Source organism: Saccostrea echinata, unplaced genomic scaffold (assembly GCF_033153115.1).
Source record: "Saccostrea echinata isolate AGI-Se365-2 ecotype Australia unplaced genomic scaffold, CSIRO_AGI_Sech_v1 ptg000025l, whole genome shotgun sequence".
In the NCBI taxonomy this organism is placed as follows: domain Eukaryota; kingdom Metazoa; phylum Mollusca; class Bivalvia; order Ostreida; family Ostreidae; genus Saccostrea; species Saccostrea echinata.
In genome coordinates this window covers 85,001-109,406 of record NW_026889774.1, presented here as the reverse complement: position 1 = coordinate 109,406, position 24,406 = coordinate 85,001, and the positions used below count along the sequence as shown (strand labels likewise).

Below are 24,406 nucleotides of genomic sequence, written 5' to 3'. Positions count from 1 at the left end.
TTAACATAGGTGTATATAGGAAAAATCTTCTCAAGAACAGCAAAGCTATGATTGGTTATATTTATGTGGAAGCATCCTTGGGTGGTGTAGATTCAAGCTTGTTTAAATCATGACCCCCAGGGGTAGGGTGGGGCCACAATGGACGATCAAAGTTTAACACAGGTGTATATAGGAAAAATCTTCAAAAATCTTTTCAAGAACAGCAAAGCTATGATTGGTTATATTTGTGTGGAAGCATCCTCAGGTGGTGTAGATTCAAGTTTGTTCAAATCATGACCCCCGGGGCTAGGGTGGGGCCACAATGAACGATCAAAGTTTTACATAGGAATATATAGGAAAAATCTTCCTCTCACGAACAGTAAAGCCACTGTTTGTCATATTTATATGGAAGCATCCTCAGATAGTGTAGATTCAAGTTTGTTCAAATCATGACCCCCAGGGGTAGGGTGGGGCCACAATGAAAGTTCAAACTTGTAGAGAAAAATGCCACAGTTAGTCAAAAAATTATGTAAGCATCATTAGTAAGTGTAGATTTAATTTTGTTCAAATCATAGCACCACTCCCTTTTCGGGGTAGGTTGGGACCACTTATGCATTTAAGCTTTTCAATACTAAACTGATTTTTTTCTTGTTTCCTAGCCACAGTGTTCATGTGAGCGATGTGGCCCCTGGGTCTCTTGTTTAATATGGAAGTACATATATTTTCTTTTTCAAAACTTCGATAAAATTGAATTTCAAAGATTTCAGTCAAACATTTGAACGGTCTGGGTTTGTTTCGAGGCAAAAGACGAAATCAAATAGACGCCTTTATAAACTCTTTTAAAGGGTCATTGGTAAGGTCAAAGTCAAAAATGACTCAAATAGCTCTCACATATAACAGTGTATGAATTTTGATAAAAGTATCATGTACAGTTTCCTTAAAACTGAGCTAAAAGCAAATTGTGATGGACAGACAGATGGAAGGACAGAAAGACACACATGACAAATATTATATGTGCAATATGATAATCAAGCTTATATATATATATATAATATATATTATTGTATAAGCATATATATATATAAAATTTAATTTTGTTTGTATTCTAGCCTCTGATTGGTTAATATCCAAAAAGGAACACAAATTATTTCTGTATAACCTGGTTTGGTATGGGGACACACCCCCCTGACAACCAGCTGAATCGTCTGTATCCATTCAATGCTCTCATTTCCAGTCCTCGGGATTCATGGAAAATTCCAGATTTAATAAATGTACCTTTAGCTTCAAACAGTAACTCGGATCTTACCACATGCAAACAAAAAAACATGGTTGCTAGGACTATGTATCAGTTTTTACCTCCCCTTGCTTCCCATCACTTCCGTTACTAGGGTTGTATTATTGAGCGGCAAATTTGAACTAATAAAAAGCAACGAAATTTTACACCCACAGTTGTTTAATGATTTTAAAATTAAATTATAAGGAATGACTCTAATTCTTGGCCAAATTATTCGAGTATAACCTGGTTTGGGTCAGTTTACGCTGTTTTATAATCCGCTTCGCGGATTATAAAGCGTAAACTGACCCAAACCAGGTTATACTCGAATAATTTGGCCAAGAATTAGAGTCATTCCTAAAATAAATAAATAAATAAATAAATAAATATATATATATATATATATATATATATATATATATATATATATATATATATATAAGGATATTATGCATATATAAATGATTTTATTACATCGTTTAATATGAAATGAACAGAGATTTCAACCATATGTATACATTTCAAAAAACAGAGAAGGTAGAGAGATGGCATTTTGACAGTTTCACATACATTTACTGTTCTTGGTATATTATGCAATGCCACATTAAAAATGGATAAAGATATACTGTATACATTAAAATAATGTACAAAGTTTTAATTTCACAAGCACGACTTTTATATTCCTCGACTATGGCAAAAGTTCCAGAGCATTTTGATCGCCCTTTCTGTAATATTTGTCACAGTTTATTTAAATATCGTCAACCTTTCTAAAGTGAGTCTGCAGGATTTCTCCGAAGCTGTTGCCTGAATTGTATTTGTCGTCTGCGTCTCAAAGGAGGCAGACGAAACTGGGGAAGCATGCATTGACAGCGTCCGTTTACGGGTGAAATTTTCGGGGAGGTACCGAGTGGGCATGGATAGGCTGGTTGACAAGAGGCGTTAGGGAGCCTTAAGACCAGAGGTGGTAGAGTTGGAGCGGGAGCTGGGGTAGTGGTGGTGGTGACTTGTGCAGCCAGTTGCAATAGATTTCTAATCTCTTCGTCTGTCATTCCGGACACTCCATGTCGTAGCTCACACCTGTAAAGATAGATATAAATTTTTTAGAGAAAGATGGTATGCTACTGCTTCAAAATTTGAATTACTAAACGCTGAACCGAAAAAGCAACACTTTTGCACAAATGCTTTATGGTCAAGTCAGTGCACTCCCATTCACAGGCACCTGAAGCGTGGATCCCCCCCCCCCCCCGACTAAATAATAAAATACACGTATAATTTAGGAGTCCTTATTTTCTCGAAAATATGTGATTTCTCCGTCAATTTTATCTGTATGTCATTCTGTGTAATTGGTTTATACTTTTGTTAAGGTTTAAAAATTGGACATATACTGTATAATAAAAATGCCCAAGGTAAGAAACAAAAATTATAAACAAACGGGGGATTCCCCGCTTCGAGGCTTATTTCCAAGGTACTAACAGTGTTGCCTTTCATAATATGGGTATTTTTATTATACCATATATGACCAATTTTTAAACCTTAACAAAAGTATAAATCAATTACACAGAATGACATACAAATAGAATTGAAGAAGAAAACACATATTTTCGAGAAAATAAAGACTCCTTAGGCCAAAGTAAAAAATACCTTTGTTTCCCCTAACGCGACCGACCCACTTAAATCGTGCCGACTGAAAAGTTTATTTAATACGATTATTCAGATATTTTTTTTTATTGTTTATCAACTTTATAAAATACAATTTCATCAAAATCTGTTTTTATCAGAACGGCAGCTTTTGTTTTACACTCATTAGGCACTCGCAACATGTGACCTCAGAGGGTTAGTTCGTGTTATAAAAACAGCGGCGATGTATCAATCTTATTATATATCATTAACTTATTAGAATTCTACACTCTTGAAACATTTCGTGAATTAAATATACCATGACTAATGAGTGTTAAAATGGTATTTACAAATGTTTCTTCTCAAATTAACGTACGTAGCAAGCATGGCAAAGCCTGCCTCATGAGCAGATGAGGGGCCCACCTTGTATATATATGCATCTCAAAAAATGTCACTGCATTTTTTTCGTTTCGAGCTAATAAACAGTTCCTGTATGGTCCTATTTTTACTATATAGGACCATAGGAGTTGTAAATATGTCTTTGTATAATTATTTCATCTTGATAAATATAATTCAGATGTCGTTTCTTCATTCCTTTTATTTATGGGGTAAACTTTCGAAATCTTTAAAATTGGCTTATGGAGTTGCTTCCTGAGACGTCCAGTGTACTTTTGTTTAGTTAGGCCCTTGAAAATAGGTTGTTTCTTTGCTTTAAAATACCTTTAAAATTGTTGGGCCAACAACATTTGAACACCTGCCTGGTTGAGGACTCCTATTTTAGACTTTTACTCGGCACTTATGGCCATAGATCATTAAGAATCAGTCAGGGATCTTTTTCGTGTCAACATCTACATGTATATTGCGACACTGGACCTACGTTTTTTACGGTCTCACTCGACTGACCAGTTTCCACGTCCCACGAAGGGATCTGTGAGTCACTTAGAATAAGCTCCTGAATTACGTCGTGACTCCAAAACACTAGAATCACTGCACCACGCAAGGCCCTTAACATTTTGTCTGTGTAAGTACTCGAAGATGATAGTAGGTTTGAAAAATATACTCGGATGTCCGATGGTTGAGTATTTGTGAATCTTGTCCTTTTTAAAATATTCGATTTCAATAAATTTACACTTGGCCTGAGATATTACACAAGTTCAAATGAATAAATATTTGTGAATTAATTTACCATACATGTTGCTTCATTTGTATGATATTCGATTAAAAATTCAGTTTCTTTTGTTCTTTCCTATTTATGAAGATATTATTCAATTTTTCAGAATGTATTTTCAAAACTGCTGTGAGAAAAAAAATAATTTACCTACCTACCTACCCAACTTGAAATTTCAGGGTCGGGTTAGGGGAAACAAAGATATTTTTAATGATGGCCTTATATCTTATTAGTTAGTTGGGGGCGGGTGATCCACGCTTCAGGTGCCTGTGCTCCCATTGAGTACACTGAAGGAATACAACGCATACGAAAAAATGACATAGAAATGAATACTTCTGTAACTTCAATGAAAGGGTCCACCCTTGCGTCTGCGGGTCGCACTCAAAAGAAAATCTTAAAACATTTACGCTGCAATTTTCTGATACATTTAAATGGCTTGTCTGTGACCGGTCAGTGTTGCTTTGTGGTAAGGCGCTCGCTTCGTGATCAGGAGGCCTTAGGTTCAATTCACGTTCCCAATGACGCGAGAGACCTATGATTATTCATATACATGTATGAAGTAACCGTTCCTTTGTCGTGCAATGAAATAAATGAAATTCCCACTTTTTCTGATTATAGTAATTTGCTATTATAGTAAATTTGCAATTAGATGCTGCCCCCCCCCCCCCAACTTTTTGTGAGTACTGACGAATTCAAATAGATCTACTTGGACAGTTAATTAACAAGTTTTGCTTGTCAATTATTTTGGGAAGTTCCCCCCCCCCCCTTTGGACAATTAGATGATTGGTTTCTTTGTGCTTGTCAGATACATTTTTGGGAGGTTAATTTTGCCCCCCCCCCCACTTTTGAAACCGTTGCTACGGGTCTGAGTCAGCCTGTAAAATACCAAATGAAGTTTGTCTGGTTCACGAGTGGATTCACTACCCCTGACGTTCTGAAGATGCGCGAGTACCTGATATCACGATATGACTCGTAAACATCAAATTGCGAGAATATGAATTCGCGAGTGGGATGGGTTTTTTTTTTCAAAAGATTTTACAAGTATTTCAGGAATATATAATTAAGAACGAGTAATTTTGTTTCGTGAGGTGCTTCCAGCTTAAGTCATCGCACATATTAGTTAACTTGAATAAGGTACAAAGAACGAGGGCGCTTTTGATTGGCATTCGGCAGGAATCTGGGCGCACTTGAAAAGTGAAAAAATTATTGATCAGTCACACGAAATTTTAGCATTCTTTTGATCATTTGGGTCCCTGTGAAATCGGAAAGGGAAATATTTTCCAGAAATTGTATTTTGATTTGCTAAAAAATAATCTGAAAATAGGCTAGATGATCATTTGGTACAAAATGTCACATTTTTAAACACGTTTTTCTAAAAATTTGCTATCTCTGGGTCCTCTCTCCATGATTTTCAAATGTTATTTGTATGCATTCTAATTCAAAGAAACAAAAAATCATTTGTAAAAAATGGAGAAAAGACCCAGAGACCATAAAAAATGAACTTTTCCCCCCCAAAGAATTCCAATGTGTAAATGCGATGCTTCATTGTCGTTTTAAAAGCCAATTTGAATGTGTAGCGATGATAGCTCAGTAATATGCGTTACCCGTCCAGTGCAATGGAGACGAAAATTTTTGGTTCGATCCTCATATGGAGCGTTAATATTTTTTTAATGCAAGCAAACAATTCTTTTGTCAGTTTAATTTTTTTGTACCGATTTATTTTAAAATGGATAAATTCTGGTTCTATTGCACCGAGAGCGAAAGCAATTCTTCCAACCTACTAATGCTTTAATATACACATGTACTTGTAATTGCATTTAACTAATACCCTTATTATCTTGTAGGTGTTTATTATTTATATGAAACATTACTATGTTAAAGTTTGATTATTAAGATAAGCGGACCTAAATATTACAATTTGACAGGTTATTTCAAACTAAATCTAACATTTTCCTATGTGCGTAGCTATGTAAAGCCTGTCCAGCTGTGGTCAGCCGACCAAATCGTGGACATTTAAAGTATAAATCATTAAATGTTTCGTACACATGATTCCTGCAGATCACACACCAAACACAACCATCTTCTTTATTGTAGTCTATGTAGATCACTCACATCCTTTGAGATTATACGTGTCTTTCAGAAAAAATAACATTTTGCTAAAGAAAAGGAAGATCGTAATACATTTCTAGAGGGATAAGAGACATAGATTCACATCTACTCTGTGCAACTGTCGAGGGGAAATGGACTCTTTGCATTCAAATAACTTTCATACATATGTAAATTTCATTGATTGCATTAGCACAATTCTCTAAGCCCCATCGCATAGTGCATCGACTCGTTTAACTGGGGTGAGTTCTGTTATTCGTTGATATTTCATAAAATGGCGTGATGAAAAATGTATCGATACATGTACTGACCATTAGGTGAACTCTGATAAACATCCACAGAAACTGATTCAAAACAATAGATCACAAAATCTAAGAGCGCTCAGAAATTACCTTACAAAACCTAGACAATATAATTCTTTCTCAATAATTCAACGTCGTCTGGAATCACCGATAAATTTAGCTCTTAGTAATTCCCATATAATGGAATCTAATAATGGTATTCATAAGATACAAAGTAGAAACTGATTTTATTAATGTGCCATTTAGCCTAAGTGAACCACTCTTTAATTATAATCACAGGATATGGGTTTAATGGAAATGGCAAGGAAAGAACTACAATTATAAATCCATTTATAGTACGATTACTGTATTGTAAGAAAACTTAAATCATAAACACGCATGCAGTTACCTTTGGTAGAATTTTTTTTTAATTAAAAAATACTAAAAAAAAGGGGGGGGGGGTAATTAAGACAATCGAAACTGACACGAAACTTAAAGGTGATAAAGGATAACTAGTTCAAAACAGAACCCGATATTAATTAAAATACCTGCACGTGTCATCACTAAAACGAGAGAAGCCCGGGCAATTATCGTTTTTCTGGGCGCATTTGCAGCTGCATGTGTCCTCGTCCCAGACATGAAGGTCCGTGGGGCAAGTCCTTCTATTGCGACAGATACAGCTGCAGTCCCTCGAGACGTACACCTGCGTCACAGGATTACAGTGTTCCGGCTTTACTTTGCACTGTGGTTCACAAGAATCGTGTTGGATGATAGATTTAGCTTCGAATTCTTCAAAATCGGTTTCTGGTGATCCTGGGTAGGGAATTCTCGATCTCACAACCTACATTCAGTAATGCATTAGGCCATTTACTATTTTATTAATATTTTTTTTATTCATTACGGCACGCAGTACAAATGCATTGCTGATAGTAATCACTCAATAAAAAGTAAATTATTTAACTGAAGAAAATAACACTCTTAGAAACTCATGTCAGCATTTTTAATGGAAAGAAAACTTGCAGTGATCACGTCTATAGGTCTTTCCATCGATATTTCTGTGGCTTTCCGTATACACATATACAGGTAAACTTCGTTATCTCGACATCGACGGGACCATCGGAAAATGTCGAGATATCCGAGGTGTCGAGATATCAGAGTTGAGACTTGACGTCCAAGATTTCATTGCATAGCAAAACAGACAAGCTTATAATATGTACATGACTTTAATATAGACTGTAGCTCAACATATTTCAGAATTCCCTCTATTTTTATTAAAAATCTAAGAAGTTATTTTAAAAATCTTGTTTATAAAACGTGTTCCTTATCGAAATCTTTCTAAATTCACAAAGTTTCAGCACAAAGTTACAGCATTGAGCTGCATTCGAGTGTAACTTGCCTTTTCGTCAGAACAGGATACGAAATGCTCTCTATAAACTTCGAACCGTATAAAGTCGACATCCGATATACGGTAAAAAAAAATAAATAAATGCGGATTATTTTTTTCTTATTTCATTCAGAAAGAATGTACAATAAAATTATTTTTTTTAAAGAGATTTGTGTATCTAAACTAACGTAGTGATGTTACGGATGCACGAATTACGACTGATTCTGTCAATCGTGTCGTTAATTGGATTGTTTCCTGTTGAATACATTTTAACTACAAAATATCATTAAAACTTTTTTTTTAATTCCTTAGTATGAATTTTCAGTGTGTTTTTGTTATTCATTGTAATTTAGTTATCTTTTTCAAATTTAAAAGTTATGTTACGTTTCGATATAAATAACATTCTGTACATTTACGCAGAATCGTGTAGATTTAGCAATGATATTAGCCAAGCTCAATTAACTTCTCAAAGACGCCGAAGGGGCTTGGGATTCACCTACAAACACAGTCTATAAAATTAATTAAGCAGCGTGCAGTCAAAACATGGGTGTGAAACTTTGACGACGTCGAGATACCCAGAGTTGTCCGTGCGTGACGAGCGACCCTGTCTGACAAACAGTTAGGTTCAGTAGAGCAGAAAATTGCCGATGTCGACATATGCCAGGTAAATTTTGCTCTTGGGACTGTGAATATACGTCGAGATAACCCGGGTTGTCGACATTACCGAGGTCGACATATCAGAGTTTTTGCAAATCATTTATATAGTAAATACTGCCGGGACCGCGGAAGGATGTCGACATATCCCAGGTTGTCGACATATCCGATGTCGAGATACCGAAGTTTACCTGTAATTACCTTCATTCTGAAGAAATAAAAACAATTATTTACCACAACTTGTTTTATGCTGGTTTGTCTGGGCTCGCAGGACAGGACCTCTGACGGGGCACATCCCCCACAGCGAAGCACCCTTGTGCAGGGAGGGAAGTATGTAATAGCAGGGTCAGTATCACGTGGTATAACCACTGTCTGGTATCTAGGTGAGCAGTAATCATACTGGGCAAGATTATCGAACCCAACTGTAAGAAAAAAAATAAAACAATGCTGTAACGTAGTCGAATAATTACATTTGGCGGTTAGATATTACAGTCCGATATAATAAAGTGCAATATCACATTGTCTCAATGCTAATAACTTTCAAATTTGGACAGATATTGAACAAGAGGAATAAAATCAAGATTATTTCGCAAAGTGAAAAATTAATCCCATATGTACTATGCTAATTTTAAAACAGGATATTACTTGTATCATATAGAAGCGGAACGTGAAAAATTAAACTTACAATTAAATAGATTTATATAATATCACTGTAAATCACATTTTATTCGCGAGAACTTTATTTTGGCGTAATTTGTTTTGACGAAAGTTTTATTCTCATGTATATCTTGATTATATACAGCAGTAACCAGAAGTCGCGAAAAATTTTGATCTCGCTTATAAATACTAAATAAATATCTCGCAAAAACATGGTGTCGCAAAAATTGGGTGATAATCAGTATTCATTTCAGCTATAATCTTTTATAAATATTAAAAAAAATTTTCTGACAAGATCGTCAGAGCGGGAAACCATCAAAATTGTTTCCTTTTTAAACAAAATTTTGCCCCGAGGAGGGTTACCCCTTACAGATCTAATCCTCCCCAGGCACCTCCTTTTCGGAAACTTTGCCGCAGTCCTTCCCATGACTGTGATCAGAAATAATATCAATCACCGCATTATACCTGCAACATATTCTTAATTTTACCTTTTCTATTCCCAAAATATTATTAACTACTAGTAGATAGCCTGTATTATAATCTTCTACACTGGCTTACGCAGATCGTCGCAAACTACGGCCAAAGTATACGATCCTCTCCCATTGTAGAGGGCTATATGCGGACGCCGGACCGTGGCTTGAGACGATGGCTTACGCAAGGAAAATTACGAAACCATTCCAACTGATCAAACCACTTAAAAAATCTTCTATAATGTAAATGATTCCAATATTACTGAGTAATTTTCATTCAAGCCTGCATTCTGAAAAGAAATTTCATTCAAGCCTGCATTCTGAAAAGAAATGCTTCAAGAAGGACAGTTTTCCATGTTAAATTATCGAACTTTCTCAGGAAAATCAACTAAATAAATGATATTTTTATGCCTCGAATTTTTCTAAGATATCAGTTCTATTTCATCCTTAAAAAAGGTTGGAGGAGGGGGGATACACTCGAGACTTTAGAGCATGGGACTATTTTTTAAATACTTTTTTCGAGTTTAACCGTTTACGATTTTCAGAAGAAATGAATGCTATGCATGGATATTCTTATAAAAAGCAAATTGAACACCTACCTGTAACGCCTCCTACAACTTGTCTATTTGCATCTGAGTTGAAAAGCTCTGTAAATAAAATGAATATCTGTCTAAACCACTTATTCATTTATTAATAAAAATATTTAATATTTCTCATATTCAAATAGCTTGTAAATTACCTGTAAAATTGATCGCATGACCATCTTTCCTAATGAAAGGGGCAAAGTCTTCAGTTTTTTTTATGTTCTTATAAAGGTTCAAGTTTGGCTGCAATGAAATTCAGATTGTTATCAGAACAAAACATTAGAAAAAAATCAGAAAATAACTTCTACGGATTACGTCGTTTGTCCCCGTAATCTGAGATTCTGGGGCATATAATTTTTGGTCTGTCCGTTGGTCTGTCTGTACGCAAAACTTTAATTTTGGCCATAATTTTTCAGCGGTTGGTGCTAGAGCTTTCATATGTCACATACTGTGAAATCACTAATTTTCGTTGGGGTTTAATTTTCGTAGTTTTCAAGGTATGGAGAGACCCACGAATTCATGACCACCACGAAATGTAAAATTTCGTATGCATTACTACACAACACTTCTAAAAAAAACGAAATCAAATCGCCAGAAATCAATATTTTTCCTCAAACCTCGAAAATTTGACCTCATGAAAAAGTGATTTCACAGTATGCATGTCTGATGTCATAACCATTCTTGGGTACCAACATGTTTTAACCTCATGATCTCGGAGTTTTGTCTATTTTTGACAAACTGGACATTTGCTACAAACAAAAACTTGAATGCATGGACAGATATACATGTATATCTCTGGAATTTTTTGGGCTTGAAACGATTCAGATTGCAAATTTCTATTTTAAAAAAAAAAATAAATAAAAAAACATTTGTACTAAGGAATCGTAAATTTTCTATGATGTTCAACATTTTCCTTTTTTGCCGTTCCCCTTACAAATCTATACATATTTCCACTTACTTCATAAAGCATTCTTGGGAAATCTTAAAAAAAATTATATGGCTAAACTAGTCTATTCATTTTACTTATACAAAAAAATAGTTTTAGTTTATTTTTTCATGATTTGAAGAAAAAAAAAGTTTGTTTGTAACAAGTGGCCTTAACGTTAGCCATACCTTCTGAAGTGGTGCTAAGGCTTTTTATTTTCACAGTGTATTCTTGTGACAAGACCTTTCTCTATCTAATGACCTTGGAGTTTGACCTATTTGTGAGAAAATTAAACCTTGAATATATATAATTTCTGTACGATTGATTTTAAGGCTTTTATATTCCACATGAGTATTTCTTGTAAGAAGAGATAGAGATTCGGTGATATTTAGTTTTTGGTCCGTCCACTGTCTGTCTATCTGTTTGTCCGCATACACTTTAACCTTGTCCATAACTTTTGGTGCTTGGGCTTTCATATCTCACCTGTGTATTCCTTGCGACAAGACCTTTCTTTAAGTACCAACAATTTTTGACCTCTCGACCTTGACATTCGAGTTTCATCTATTTTTAAAGCACCTTGAGAAATATCAACCTCAGCCATAACTTTTGACCGGTTGGTGCTAGGGTTTTCATATTTATATGTGTATTACTTGTGACAAAACCTTTCTTTTGGGTAGCAATATTTTTGATTTCTAACTTTGGAGTGAAACCTACTTTAAAAAAATTGAAACGTGTAACTGTAACTGAACGATAAGTGGGAGGGTTTTAAGCATTTAAAGACGACGCACTTCAAACGACAGATAGACGCAAGACCATATAAACGGGGGTGGGAGAGAGTTGGGTGCGTTCACTCCCTTTAAAAGAAAACACTCGAAAATATCATTTTTGAAAAAAAATAAATTTATTGTATATCTATTTAGATTTTGTTTATTTGATATGTGAAGAATTAAATGACCTCAAGAATTCGAACATTAGAACATAAGAACCCACTGAAATGGTACCCATTTCTTGCTCAGAGGATCGAGGGAAAATCCCTCCCAGACCCAGTAACCTGGTAACGGACACTGGACGCTGATCGGATAAGTTCATTGATCCCTTGGCTCAGATTAGTCCGAAATATCTGACGTTTTCCAAGCATTTTTTCAATTTTTTTTTTTAATTATTTACGTGCTCAGTATCTGCACTAGGCTCAGGTGAGCTAAATGGGATATTTATTACGTACAAAAAAATATTCACAGTTCCCAATTTTATTCCGTAGTATTGCCAAATCAAAATGTTACTTTTTTTCCCACGATTTTTTTTTCATTGCTCTAGTATATTTGAAATTGAGACCATCGAATAATTTCGTGTATATTGTCATTTGATGTGACTTTGGGTGGCATGACAATTCGGTCTCTCTCACTTTTTGCATGCATACGTGTAAAGTTCGCCAAAGTATTTCTTTTTAGGGTCTTGAGCATATAGAGCATATAGATTTAAAATCCTTCCCTAATCGGACATTTTTTTTAATACAACAAAGCATTTTACTCCCATTGATGAAGTTTTTGACAATTTTGAAAAGATATGTCGGGCAGTTTATATATCGTTGTGTTTGTCCTTTTGGGGACCAGTTATTAAGCTGGGGACAAAACATTACTTTATAATGTGGCGTCTTGTCAAAAACTCAGCAACTACTCCAAAATGAATAAAACCAGGCAATATTTATGGCGGAAATTATGTCGATATCAGTTTTATAAAATGGTGTTTTATCAGTTTTCTGACTATGAAATCAAATTCTTTGGTAACTAAGAGCGTTAACGGTACATAAAATACGTAATTATTCTCTACTTTCTAGTTCAAAAAAATATTCTAAATTTCAACATACTGATTCCCATGTTAGAAAAAAAAGTAAAAACACCTGCAGATCAGTGGTCTGACAAATTGGAATGGACGATCTGAGAGCCATAGTTGCCATGTTTTCAGCCTTGCTTTAGATTGGTTTAATATGGACTAGCTTTGGTTACCAGGTGAAAACAATAAATTGCTTCAACTTCAACTTTAATAGTTTTAGTTTTTTTTTCTCTCTCTCTCTCTCTCTCTCTCTCTCTCTCTCTCTCTCTCTCTCTGTGTTTTTAAGAATTCAGACTACACATAACTATAACTTCCGACTGAGGCTACGAATACAGAGTACTCTACACGTAAATGATACATTAATCGTGAAATTTTAGCTTTGTGGTGCAGTAAAAACACTGCAATTACATGTAGCCTTTACTTTTGATATATTGGACACTAGAAAACTAACCGTTCAAACAGGCACATCTGCGCTTGAGTTTTAGCAATTTTATAATTTTGGTTAACAAGTCACTTATAATGTCGCCTTCCCTCCCCATCACTTGATCCCACAATCATTTTTTATGACACCAGACTGGTGCTTATTTCGTTCACTATTTAAACTGTCAGAATAGAGAGAGGAATCACACATTGATTATTAAGTATACATTGTACATAAAATTGTTTTTTGATAAGGACATAAATGTAAAAAAAAATAATACAAGTATACATTGTACATGTATTATTATTATTTTTCTTTTTACATTTATGTCCTTATCAAAAAACATTTTTTTTTGGGGGGGGGGGGGGGTATGACCTTGTTAGTTTATTTAGTATTTTGTATGCATGTTTTTTGGGTCAGCGATTTCTTTATTCTTTACCCATCGAAAAATTATAGATGTCACATAAAGCTGTTGCAGGGATGGGCGGGCTACCTTTTTCCCTCCATCCTTTCTATCTCAACTTTTGTAAAGAATTTTTTCTTATACAATTAATTCTTCATCTCTCCACATTCTGCATGAGTTTACATCAATCTTTTGGCAGCAGAAACGAAGATTTGATTTTACTTGGTAAAATGTTCATTTAATTTCACTGAATAAAATCTGTCATATACGACAGAAAACCGCTCGATCCTATCTCCTACATGATTTTTTTTCTGAGACTGAATGCGTCCTATCGCTCTACAATATTTTTAGCATGCATGTTTTAAAATGATGTTTAGAATATACACAGTTTTGAAGGACTTGTACTTTTGACGCAACACATTTTGCTCTCTATTTTTCAGGTCAACAAATAGCATGATATCTTGGTTCGTGTTGGGTATAAAAGTAAATATTCGATAAAAAAGATAAATTTGACGTATTGCTATGTGTTTTTGGTATTTTCCATCGTTTTTTGACGTGCATCTTTCGATCATACATGAACAGCGTGATTTTTTTTTATTATCAGTTCTCAATGATGTTATTTTCTTCTTTTTTGTATATTGGAAGCTCTGTAAATTTGAAAATACACAAATACACAATAACACTAAATCATCGATAATACATTGAACATATACTGGACAAATTTTAAAACAGATCAATTAAAGAGAATTATGTTGATTGAATAATACAAAGGCCATTGCTTAATTGTTTATGCATTAATCATATATAAGCAGTTTTGCTATATATACCCTGTATTTATATACAAAAATATTAATTAATGTATAAGTTTCTATTGTACTATAACAGGACTCAGAACACGGCCTTAATAGTTTCCTCTCCTCGCAAAGCGTCCAAATGATCTTTTATCTTCATTAGATAAATATCCGTAATGGAACAGCGATTTATCAAGAATATTATCAACTTGTGAAAGGAAGAATTAATGGTGGTAATAATGCCAATCGATTTCTGTCCTTCGCCAGAAATTTATTGATGGTCGAGACATTGAATAAGTTTTGGTCAACATGCAGGTTTTCGATGAGACCAAAACGGTCAACTTCGTTTGTAATCAACAATTATAGACCAACACGTAACCTAAAATTGGCATCATTCAAAAAGCTTTAAATATAAGAATGAAGTTCTCATTATTTCGATGTTGAACTTTTTTATTGTTGTATTTAAGCAGCATACCGTGTTATGCCGTCAAACACACACAATGTATGCATCTGCTAAAGGATAAAAAACTTTTTTTGAAAATTATATAGTATTTTTATTAGATTTTAATATATCTTGTCTTATTCTATAAACCCACACGCTTTCAAATTCGTTCAAACTTCTTTATTTTCAAATTTTTGGGTTAAGGAAGGAATTTCATAAATTCTGTGTTTTTGTTTTGTTTGTTTGTTTTTTTTTTTAATTTTTTTATTTCAGCGATATGGATTTAAATAAATGATTATCATAAAATAGTGGCGCCGTTGAGCTTTTAAAATAAGAGGTTCATTTTCAAAAGTGAAAAAAGAGTTTTTAAGCATAATTTTTTAAAATTATCATTAATATTTTATTGTATTTTTAATACCTTCAATAAGTTTATTACGCAGATGAAATATATCATCTAATGCTTTATTTGATTATAAAATATTAATTGCAATGTTTAAAAGAAGGATGATACTTGAAATAATTTGGTCATTAATTAATGTGTAAATATATAATTTGTTTCATTTAAATTTGAAAACACTCAATTCCCAATCTCTAACCTCATCATCAAACTTTTCCTATGCAGACGATATATTTACATTTTTTAAAATTAATTCACACGTATTTTTACATGTCTTTTATATCATGTTTATAGTAATGATGATTACAATTTCGGACTATTGAGAAATTGATACATAACCTGTACATCTACAATAGCAGACCATTTACCAGAATGGTGCAATTAAGAATAAGAATAATATTGAACAAGTCAGTTATGTTTGTTTGTTCACATTTTCTCTTCTTTTTATATCTGTGGATTCTGGATGTTGAACCCAAGGCTAATTTTTTCCCATTTCCTACATCTCAGAGTTATTGATAAAATCGTGAAAGACCAAGAACATTTCTTTTCTTTCTTTTTCTTTTTTTTTTTTGGAATGAAATGTTAAGTTTCGTTTCAGTTGAAAAATTGTCTTTTTCTATTGAATAAAACTTTACTCTATTGAATAAAACTTTAATATTTAAAAAAAATCCTAAGATTTCAATCGTATAAAAAAATATTCAGTTATACATACTTGTGCTAAACAGCTGAGCACTAAAGACAGAAGAAAGCAAGTTCGTCCGTGTATATCCATGATTTTAGATTTTCTGAAAGTGATGTGAGTGCAAGTCAATTTATAGATTCAACAACACCATCTAGCGGTGACTGCTTCTACAAGTGCATTGTCGATAACATATATATAGGTATCGTCTATTGCGTTGATACAGGCCTAGGAGTATGACGAAATACGAAATTTCTTTAAAAATGACTTATCTATCAGTAAACATTGGACAGATTTTGTTTGTGTATACTTTGCGTATACTTTTTGTATACTGTTATCAGCTCTTTTGTAAGCATGCTTTGAGCTGAGTAACCAAGAGCGTCACACATGCATTGTTGGAATGTAAAGTGCAATGAACTAAACATAAAAATGCGTAAGTACATTCTTTTAAGTACAATTTATATATACAAGTGCATAAGCTTTATTTCAGGTGAATTTATTATTTTTTAACTAAATAATTCTTGAAATCGGCAACATGTAATGAAATATTTTCTTTTCAGTTAAGAAAATCTGATAAAAACAACTGCTGTAATTATATTGTGAGAAAAAAAAAATTTGGATATAAGGCATCACCTCATTTTAACTATCCGCCACACAATACACGGACATAACTTTGAATTTAAATAAGGTTAAGACTTCGGAAAACTGAATAATAAAAAATTAAGATGCAAACATTCATATGTTTGTTTAATATACATTTAGATAATGTATATATTTTATTGTTCATGCAAATTAATATATGTACAATTTTATTGCAAACAAGAAATTTAAAACAGGCAAATTCAATGAATTGTGGTCCCCCGCTTTTGGGTCTTGGTGGTTTGGATGCAATGATTTTATGGCATATTATAATCTCCTGTTTATGTGTCCTTCAAACTTATAAAACAGGCCATGAATTAAAAAATGAGAGGCGTTGTCATAGTAAATGTACATGTAAAATATGAAAGCCCTATCTTCTCTCATTCAAAAGTTCTTGGCAATGTAACAAAAATAAAAAAAAAAAAAGAAAAAGAAAAAAAAAGACTGTAGGTTAAATGTCATTTGAAGTCACGAGGTCGATAACCGAGTACATTCAGAAAGGTTCTGAAACAGGTAATGCAAGTGACATACCTTCTCTCATTAAAAAAATCAGCAGTGTTGAAATTTTAGAAACCTAGGTCACTCTTAAAGGTCAGGGTAATGGGGATAAAATTCACATTACATTTGGAAAGGTCTTGTTACAGGTAATGCACTTGTTAAATAAGTATGCCCTATATTCTCTCTTTCAAAAGTTAGCAGCAATGATAAAAGTTTTGAAAATTGGGTCAAACTTGAAGGTCAAGATCACAGAGTCAATATCATGGCATATTCGGAGATTTCTTGACATGAGTGATGCACTTGTCAAATTATCTTGTCTCATTCAAAAGTTTTTATTTTACCTATGTTAAAAAACTGTTGAAAAGTAGGTCAAACTTCAAAGTCAAGTTACGGGGTCAAAATTCATGTTACATTTGGAAAGGTCTTGTCACAGGTACAGTTACTGTAATGTACATGTGAAATATGGAATCCCTATCTCTTCTCAATCAAAAGTTATGACAAACGTAAAAGTTATATTTAAATTTTTTGAAAAGTATCTCAAACTTCAAGGTCCAGGTCACAGGTTCAAAAATCATAGTATATTTGAAAAGGTTTTGTCACTGGTAATGTACATGTAAAATGTAAAAGACCCGTCTTTTTTCCATTCAAAAGTTATGACCAATATTAAATTTCTTTAAAGTAGGTCAAACTTCAAGGTCAAGGGCCAAAAATCATGGTACATTTGGAAAGGTCTATTCGCAAGTGATGTACATATGAAATATATAAGCTTTCTAGATTGAGAATAGAAAACAAAAATTCCAGCGTTCGAATTCTTTCATGTACGATCTCAAACTTGATTGACTAATTTTAAGTACAACTACTTGAATTCCTGCTAATCATAAAAACGTTTTAAGACATAAGTTTCGTATTGAAATTCAAAGAAGTAGTTTGACTTTGAAGCTCAGAAAGAAAAAAAATACAATTTCAGAATTTGCGGCTTAGTAGTTAGTTTGCCAAGATTTGGCAAACCGTTATGAAATAGGAGACCAAAAACTTCTGTATTTTGCGATGGAAGTAGTGTATACCTGTAGTGATGAGTCGCACAGCAATGTCAAAGACTGGATTTCAGAGGAGAAGTGTTGCACCTCATTATCAAGCCAAAACGTGCTGGCAGTCAGCAGACAGAAAACAGCTTCACATAAAAAGAAAAGGTTGGCTTAATTTAATCCAAAGTTCATCTCGTAGTCTTTTCAAAGTAAAGAGATAAAAGACAAAATTTAAGGAACATAAAACACTTCAATCTCTTCAGTTTTAAAATTCTGCATGTCATCAATAAGTTGATCTGTGAAATAAGAACCTAATTTAAATTAAATCTTTCACAAAAATTTGATCGATCATTATGTACATGTAGATGCCAATTCAATTTTACTCTACTTCTGTCATCTTTTAATCTACAATAATGGTGAAGATAACAGTGATACATAATAAGAGTGAAACATAATAATATTAATAAACATAATAATAATAATCAATCTCAAACAATCTACCAACAATACAGATCTGTGAACAGGGCACAAAACATGGACCCCTTGAAATTCCAGAGATGGGATCAGTAGCCCTTTTCACAAAAAAATCTTACCATTAATTTTCATTGTAGAGAAATCTTACTATTTTATTCCATTTCACAAAAATTGTTATGAGATACTTATGTGACTTTGTCATAACTTTACAAGAACTCTAACCATCTGGTAGTATCTTATAGTCAATTTTAATTTTAAAGTATAACAGATAAAACCCAAATAGATATTTAACAGAACTTTTTATGCATCATATAATCATGATAATAGCATTTCATATTATTTTACAATTATTGTCAAAAACTTAATTACCCAGTTAAAATGAAATATACTCAAAATATTTACAATGGCAATTTCTCTCTTAAGATCTTCGTATGACCTACTTTTATGTCAGACTTGTCATTATGACATCAGATTTCAAACTTCCAATTACACTGGATTTTTTTAAGCATAATGTTTGTTTCACTAACAAGTGTTGAAAACTTTACTTCATTTTTAATCTTATCCTTTTTTTTAAGGATTATAAAGCATATTGAGATTGTTGCTAGGAAAGAAGTCTGTCATAAGTAAAAATCTTAAGTTCAACCTGCTACAAAATTAATGTTTTTGTGAAAAGCACTTGAGATTTTTCGTAAGAGATTCTTAAGTTAAAATCTTATGTGAAAATGGCCACAGTTGCCTTGGAGGAGTAAGCATCCCCTGTTGACCAGTCACACCGGCTGTGTAGATATCATTATATAACTAATGCACAACATGATCATGATGCTTAACTTCATATTATTCCAGGGGACATGAAACTAGCATGACTTATGAGATTGGTGTGTTTGATCTGGATAAACCATGGGAATGGTTCACTGTTACAACTTGTCCGGCTATGGTTACCAATCTACAGTGGGACAAAACTGGAACCAGGTTATTAATCACAGATTCCTCTGGTTTATGTCAAGTGTGGCAAATGCAGGTATATTGTACAATAGGATATGGTAAATAATGTGTCACAATATTTTAAATCTATCAAAAAAAAGATTAATTGATTGATTGTATGTTTTATGTCTCATTCAAGAATTTTTCACTCATATAGAGACGTCACCATAATACTGGTGAAGGGCTTCAAATTTAAACCTTTACTTGGCATTCAGGGCCATTGAGCAGTGAGGGTTTTTTATTGTGCTAATGCCTACCCTGACACGGGGCCTCATTTTTTTTAAGGTCTCATCCAAAGGACCTGCAACTTTCCCTTCAAAGTGCTAAGCGCTTAGCGAAGGAACAGTTGCTACCTATTTTTTATGGACTTAGGTTAGTGGCTGCTGTGTTTGGAACACATGACCTTCCGATCTTGGATCAAGCGCTCTACAAAAAAGAAAATGAAAGATTTATATATGTGTATTTTAAAAATACACATGTACTGTATATAGCTCTGATTTTGCTTCAGTTTCATTCTTGATCTGGTTTAAGTAGGCCAAACGGGCAAAGTATAGAAATTAACACTGCTGTAGTTCAATAGAAGAAATAAAGCAAATGTTGATATTTATATGGATGACCTCAGATTCAAAAACAAAAAATTACATTTACTTGAGCAGGACTTTTTGGCAGATGTATTACTTAACGTTTAAATTATGTTTACTTGAAGGACTTTCTTGTGAATAAATGGGAGTGTATGGGATCATCCTCACTTCCAGGAGAAGATATTTTGGCTGTTGCTTGGTTCCACACTGGTGTTCAGGTGGGTATTTCAGTGTTTTAAAACAGATTATTTTATAACAATTAATACATGTAGAAGTGCATGGATATACAGATTTGAAGGAAATGCTTTAGCCTTACATTGTGATTCTTACTGATATCTTAATATAATTGGTACTTGTTATTTTTGTATCCTAACAAAAGTGGTAAACATGACAGTCACTGTGGTGATATTCAGAATCCTGGATTTCAAAAATGCTATAAATATAAGTCTTTAATTTTTTCCAGGTTTTATTCAGCCCAGAAAAGAAAGATGCTGCCACTTATGATGACAAGTTCATCAGAGAGCGGTATCAGCCATCCGTGTCACAGTTTGGAGGAAAACCTGTAGATGGATGGATAGTGGTTACAGCCAGTGGACTGGTATGTCTTTAATATAGACATATGGGCAAGATTTGACACTAACCTAAGTTCAATAGTCACAGACTAAAACTTTTTTAATTCAGACCAGTAAAATCTATGGTTAATTAGTGCATATGGACCAATAAATAATGTAAATAAATTATCGATGTCAGATTGTAGACAACGTTTACTGGGAAATCCTAAATGTTTGTTTTTGCTTTTTAGCTTTACAATGCATAAATTAATAACATTTGGCTCTGACACCATACTTCTAAAAAAGATTATTTTTAAGATTAACTTGATATCAAAATATCTTTGTAATTCCCTTGTTTATGATTTTAACAAGTGTACTGTAAACCAACTAATATTCACGACATTTTTTATTCACGATTCTTAAGTTAAGAATACATCTGCGACTACATAATTTTTGCTACTGAGGCAGCTTTCTACATAAATACAAAGGTGAATAATTGGTTCGCGATGATAAATAGTCGCGAGTAAAAGAAGATCGCAAAAATCACAAATATTTCTCGCTCGCGAATAAAAGTTGGTTTACAGTATTTTTTGAAACAAAGCAAATCTGCATTTCATAATTTAATGTTCATCAACCCTCTGTTCATATAAAATTTTGCTTCATTTGCACATATGATTTTCAAAAAGAAATCTCATTTGTAATTAAATACACACAACTTCAGCATATATTGTGGTGCAAAAATTGGCAGTTCAATCTGACAATTTTACAAAGGAACAATAGTCGAACAAGTAATCTCTCTTGTCAGAGGGTCAATGAACCAAAAAACATATTGGAAAAAATACCATCATCATATTTTTCGTAGATTATCATAACCAATTTTCTTTTTCATGAAATTTATTGAGAATTGGGATGAGTATTTTATTAATGGTTTTTACAATCAGGCATGGGGTAATCGTAATCAAGTAATCATAATCGATTGTAATGATTACTTATTTTCAAGTAATCAACAGTAATCTGTAATCTGAGATATTTTCGATTACTTGTAATTTAATCGATTGCAGGTAAAATTTTCAGAGTAATTATAATTACTTTTTCGATTACTTTCAATTACTTTATACATATATGATTGTTATTTTGGAGAATTGTTTCCAGTTATAGTCGCATGTAAATATCAAGTACAAACCACCAGTTCATAACTTTTATTATGTGGTAAATAAACTACTTGGAAAAATAAAATGGAAATTATACTTCATTCATTTCTGGTAATGTTCAAGCAACTTCAAAGTTAATTTTTACTTACTTCAAAATTTGCAAATCATTTTCATGTTTTCATTCATAACTGTGTCAGTCACTGAGAAGTTATGTCTATATAAAGAGGGGTATAAGTGTATGTTTATCTTGGCTAATTGATTGGGACATCCCTGACTGCAGATAATGAGGTGTGAACTGTGAACTAGATAGTGTTCAACTCTTATAATTGATAGCTCCAATGAAGATAAACAATATTATTAGAACAATTAATAACTCTCAGAACACTTGTTTCAGCACAGAAAGTAATTGCTGCAATTAGTTTTACTTGGTAAGTAGAGGAATGTATTATGTGTACTGACAATATGCAGCAGCCCAAATACTTTTAAAGAACAACAAAAAATTAAAATAATTTCTGCAACAAAAGTCTATGAATATGGATGTTCAGATCCAAAGTCGAAAGGAATAATGAATTCCTTGTAGCATTTCATTGTAGGAACCATGTCTCCACTCTTCATGGTAGAGAATCCCTCATTAAAGCATAACTGTATTTTAATTGTCATCATTTTAGGTCAAAAGTATGAAATTAAACCAGTAAAAACCTTATGCACTGAATCTGTACACAATGAGTACATTCAAGCTTCAGTGGATATCATTCCATTTAAATATTTTTCTGCTTTGATATTTGAGGAAAAAAATGCTTGGAAGTAATTATATTTCCCTAATTACAATCGATTACAGGACAAAAATGATTGTAATCGATTTAATAATAATCGATTACACAAAATTTCTCTAAGTAATCGATTATTAATCAATTACATTTTCAAGTAATTGTGTCCATCCCTGTTTACAATGAGAATTCAGTGCATTAAATCAACTGCACTGTGTCCATTTCAATTAACATGTAAAGCTAATAATCACAAATCTTTGATACAGAATTTTTTCTTCCTCACAAATGAATATGAAAGGTAGTTCAAAAATGGATGACTATTTTGTTTTCCAGTGTTCTTATCTACAAAGCTTTACAATTGCACAATTTGATTGTGTTCATAAATTGCATTTTATTTTGTCTCGCAAGAATCTTTACATAATCACACTCATCAGTTTCAAATATAACAAAATATGTATATTTCAGGTGGATTGCTGTGTGATAAACAGACAAGAACCTTTCATCACATCCTCTCACAAATCCCTGTCTCTCACCCCACAACGACTCAGTCTAGCCGCCATAGCTTACTCCAACATGGGGGGTATCGTCATTGCCACCAGTGATGGTCAGCTCTCCTCACTGGTCCAGTGCTTCCATGTGACCATACAACTGACCACAGAAGGCATCCAAATCACGAGCAAACCTACCTCCAGTTTGCATATGAAGAGTCGCATGGAATATTCTACCAATGACAGTCAGCAGATGACTGTAATCAATTTAACCTTTATGAACCCTGAGTCATGTGACACACTTATTGTTAGTTGTGGTTGCCATGGTTATAGTTCTATGGAGATTTGGCAACTTGTAGAACAACATACAACTCTTCACCAGCTTTGCCAGTCTGGCCAAGGGATTGATAATGGATTCAAAATTCACAAATGGATGCATCATTCGACTATTCAGCACACATCATACCTGTCCTGCATAGCAACATCAAATCTCCCTGTCAAACATGTAATGGAGACAGGCTTTTCACCATACATAGCAGCAGCTTATAAAGATGGGTCCATCAAACTTATTCATCGACATAATCACCAAGTTCTGCACACATCAACTGATGTATTACGTATGCATGCAGTCAGCAGTTCTCCAGCAAAGAAGTCCAAAAAATCGGTCAATATTACCAACCTTGTACAGACATTTTGTGGGTGTGGCCTTGTTGCAGTGCATGATGGGAAAGTGTCAGTTCTTAAAGTTTACAATGTTAAAGATGGTGCTATTTCTTTGTCTGCTCTCTTAGTCTGCCTATTATTTGAGTACGCTTTAGTCACTGGTAATGACTGGTGGGGAATTCTGCTGGCAGTCAAGCCAGGTAAGTTAAAATTTATCATTGTAGTACTGCACTCATACTTAAAAAAACTTTATGACTAAACTGTAAATATAGATATTATAATGATGACTTGAATCTACATTTCATTATAAGTTTTTAATTTCTTAATACAAAATAATTAAGTATACCAGCAGATATTTACCTGTTTCATTTTAAAATCATGCTGTACACAAAAAGTTTCTGTAGTATTTTCTTGTATTTTTAGCTCACCTGAGCCGAAGGCTCAAGTGAGCTTTTCTGATCAAAATTTGTCCGTTGTCTGTCGTCGTCATCGGAGTCGTCTGCGTTGTTGTTGTCGTAAACTTTTCA

At 33.4% G+C, this 24,406-nt stretch overlaps 2 protein-coding genes across 2 annotated transcripts in view; one reads left to right on the top strand and one right to left on the bottom strand.

The window, feature by feature from the left end:
• Positions 1-1,699: 1,699 nt before the first annotated feature.
• Positions 1,700-16,176, bottom strand: LOC133192379 (uncharacterized). Its single transcript, XM_061328394.1, has 6 exons — positions 16,095-16,176; positions 10,329-10,416; positions 10,189-10,236; positions 8,697-8,884; positions 6,973-7,265; positions 1,700-2,329 (listed from the first exon to the last, which is right to left on the bottom strand). Exons 1-6 carry the CDS (start codon positions 16,152-16,154, stop codon positions 2,020-2,022), a joined length of 987 nt encoding a protein of 328 aa, XP_061184378.1. The 5' UTR covers positions 16,155-16,176; the 3' UTR covers positions 1,700-2,019.
• A 2,011-nt stretch (positions 16,177-18,187) lies between these two features.
• Positions 18,188-24,406, top strand: part of LOC133191843 (mediator of RNA polymerase II transcription subunit 16-like) — an 11,825-nt gene continuing 5,606 nt past the window's right edge. Inside the window, exons 1-5 of the mRNA XM_061327572.1 lie at positions 18,188-18,388; positions 19,541-19,715; positions 20,385-20,477; positions 20,723-20,857; positions 23,194-24,079. Of these exons, the coding sequence (XP_061183556.1) occupies positions 18,246-18,388; positions 19,541-19,715; positions 20,385-20,477; positions 20,723-20,857; positions 23,194-24,079 (1,432 nt within the window). The 5' untranslated portion in view covers positions 18,188-18,245. The remainder of the gene's footprint in view (positions 18,389-19,540; positions 19,716-20,384; positions 20,478-20,722; positions 20,858-23,193; positions 24,080-24,406) is intronic.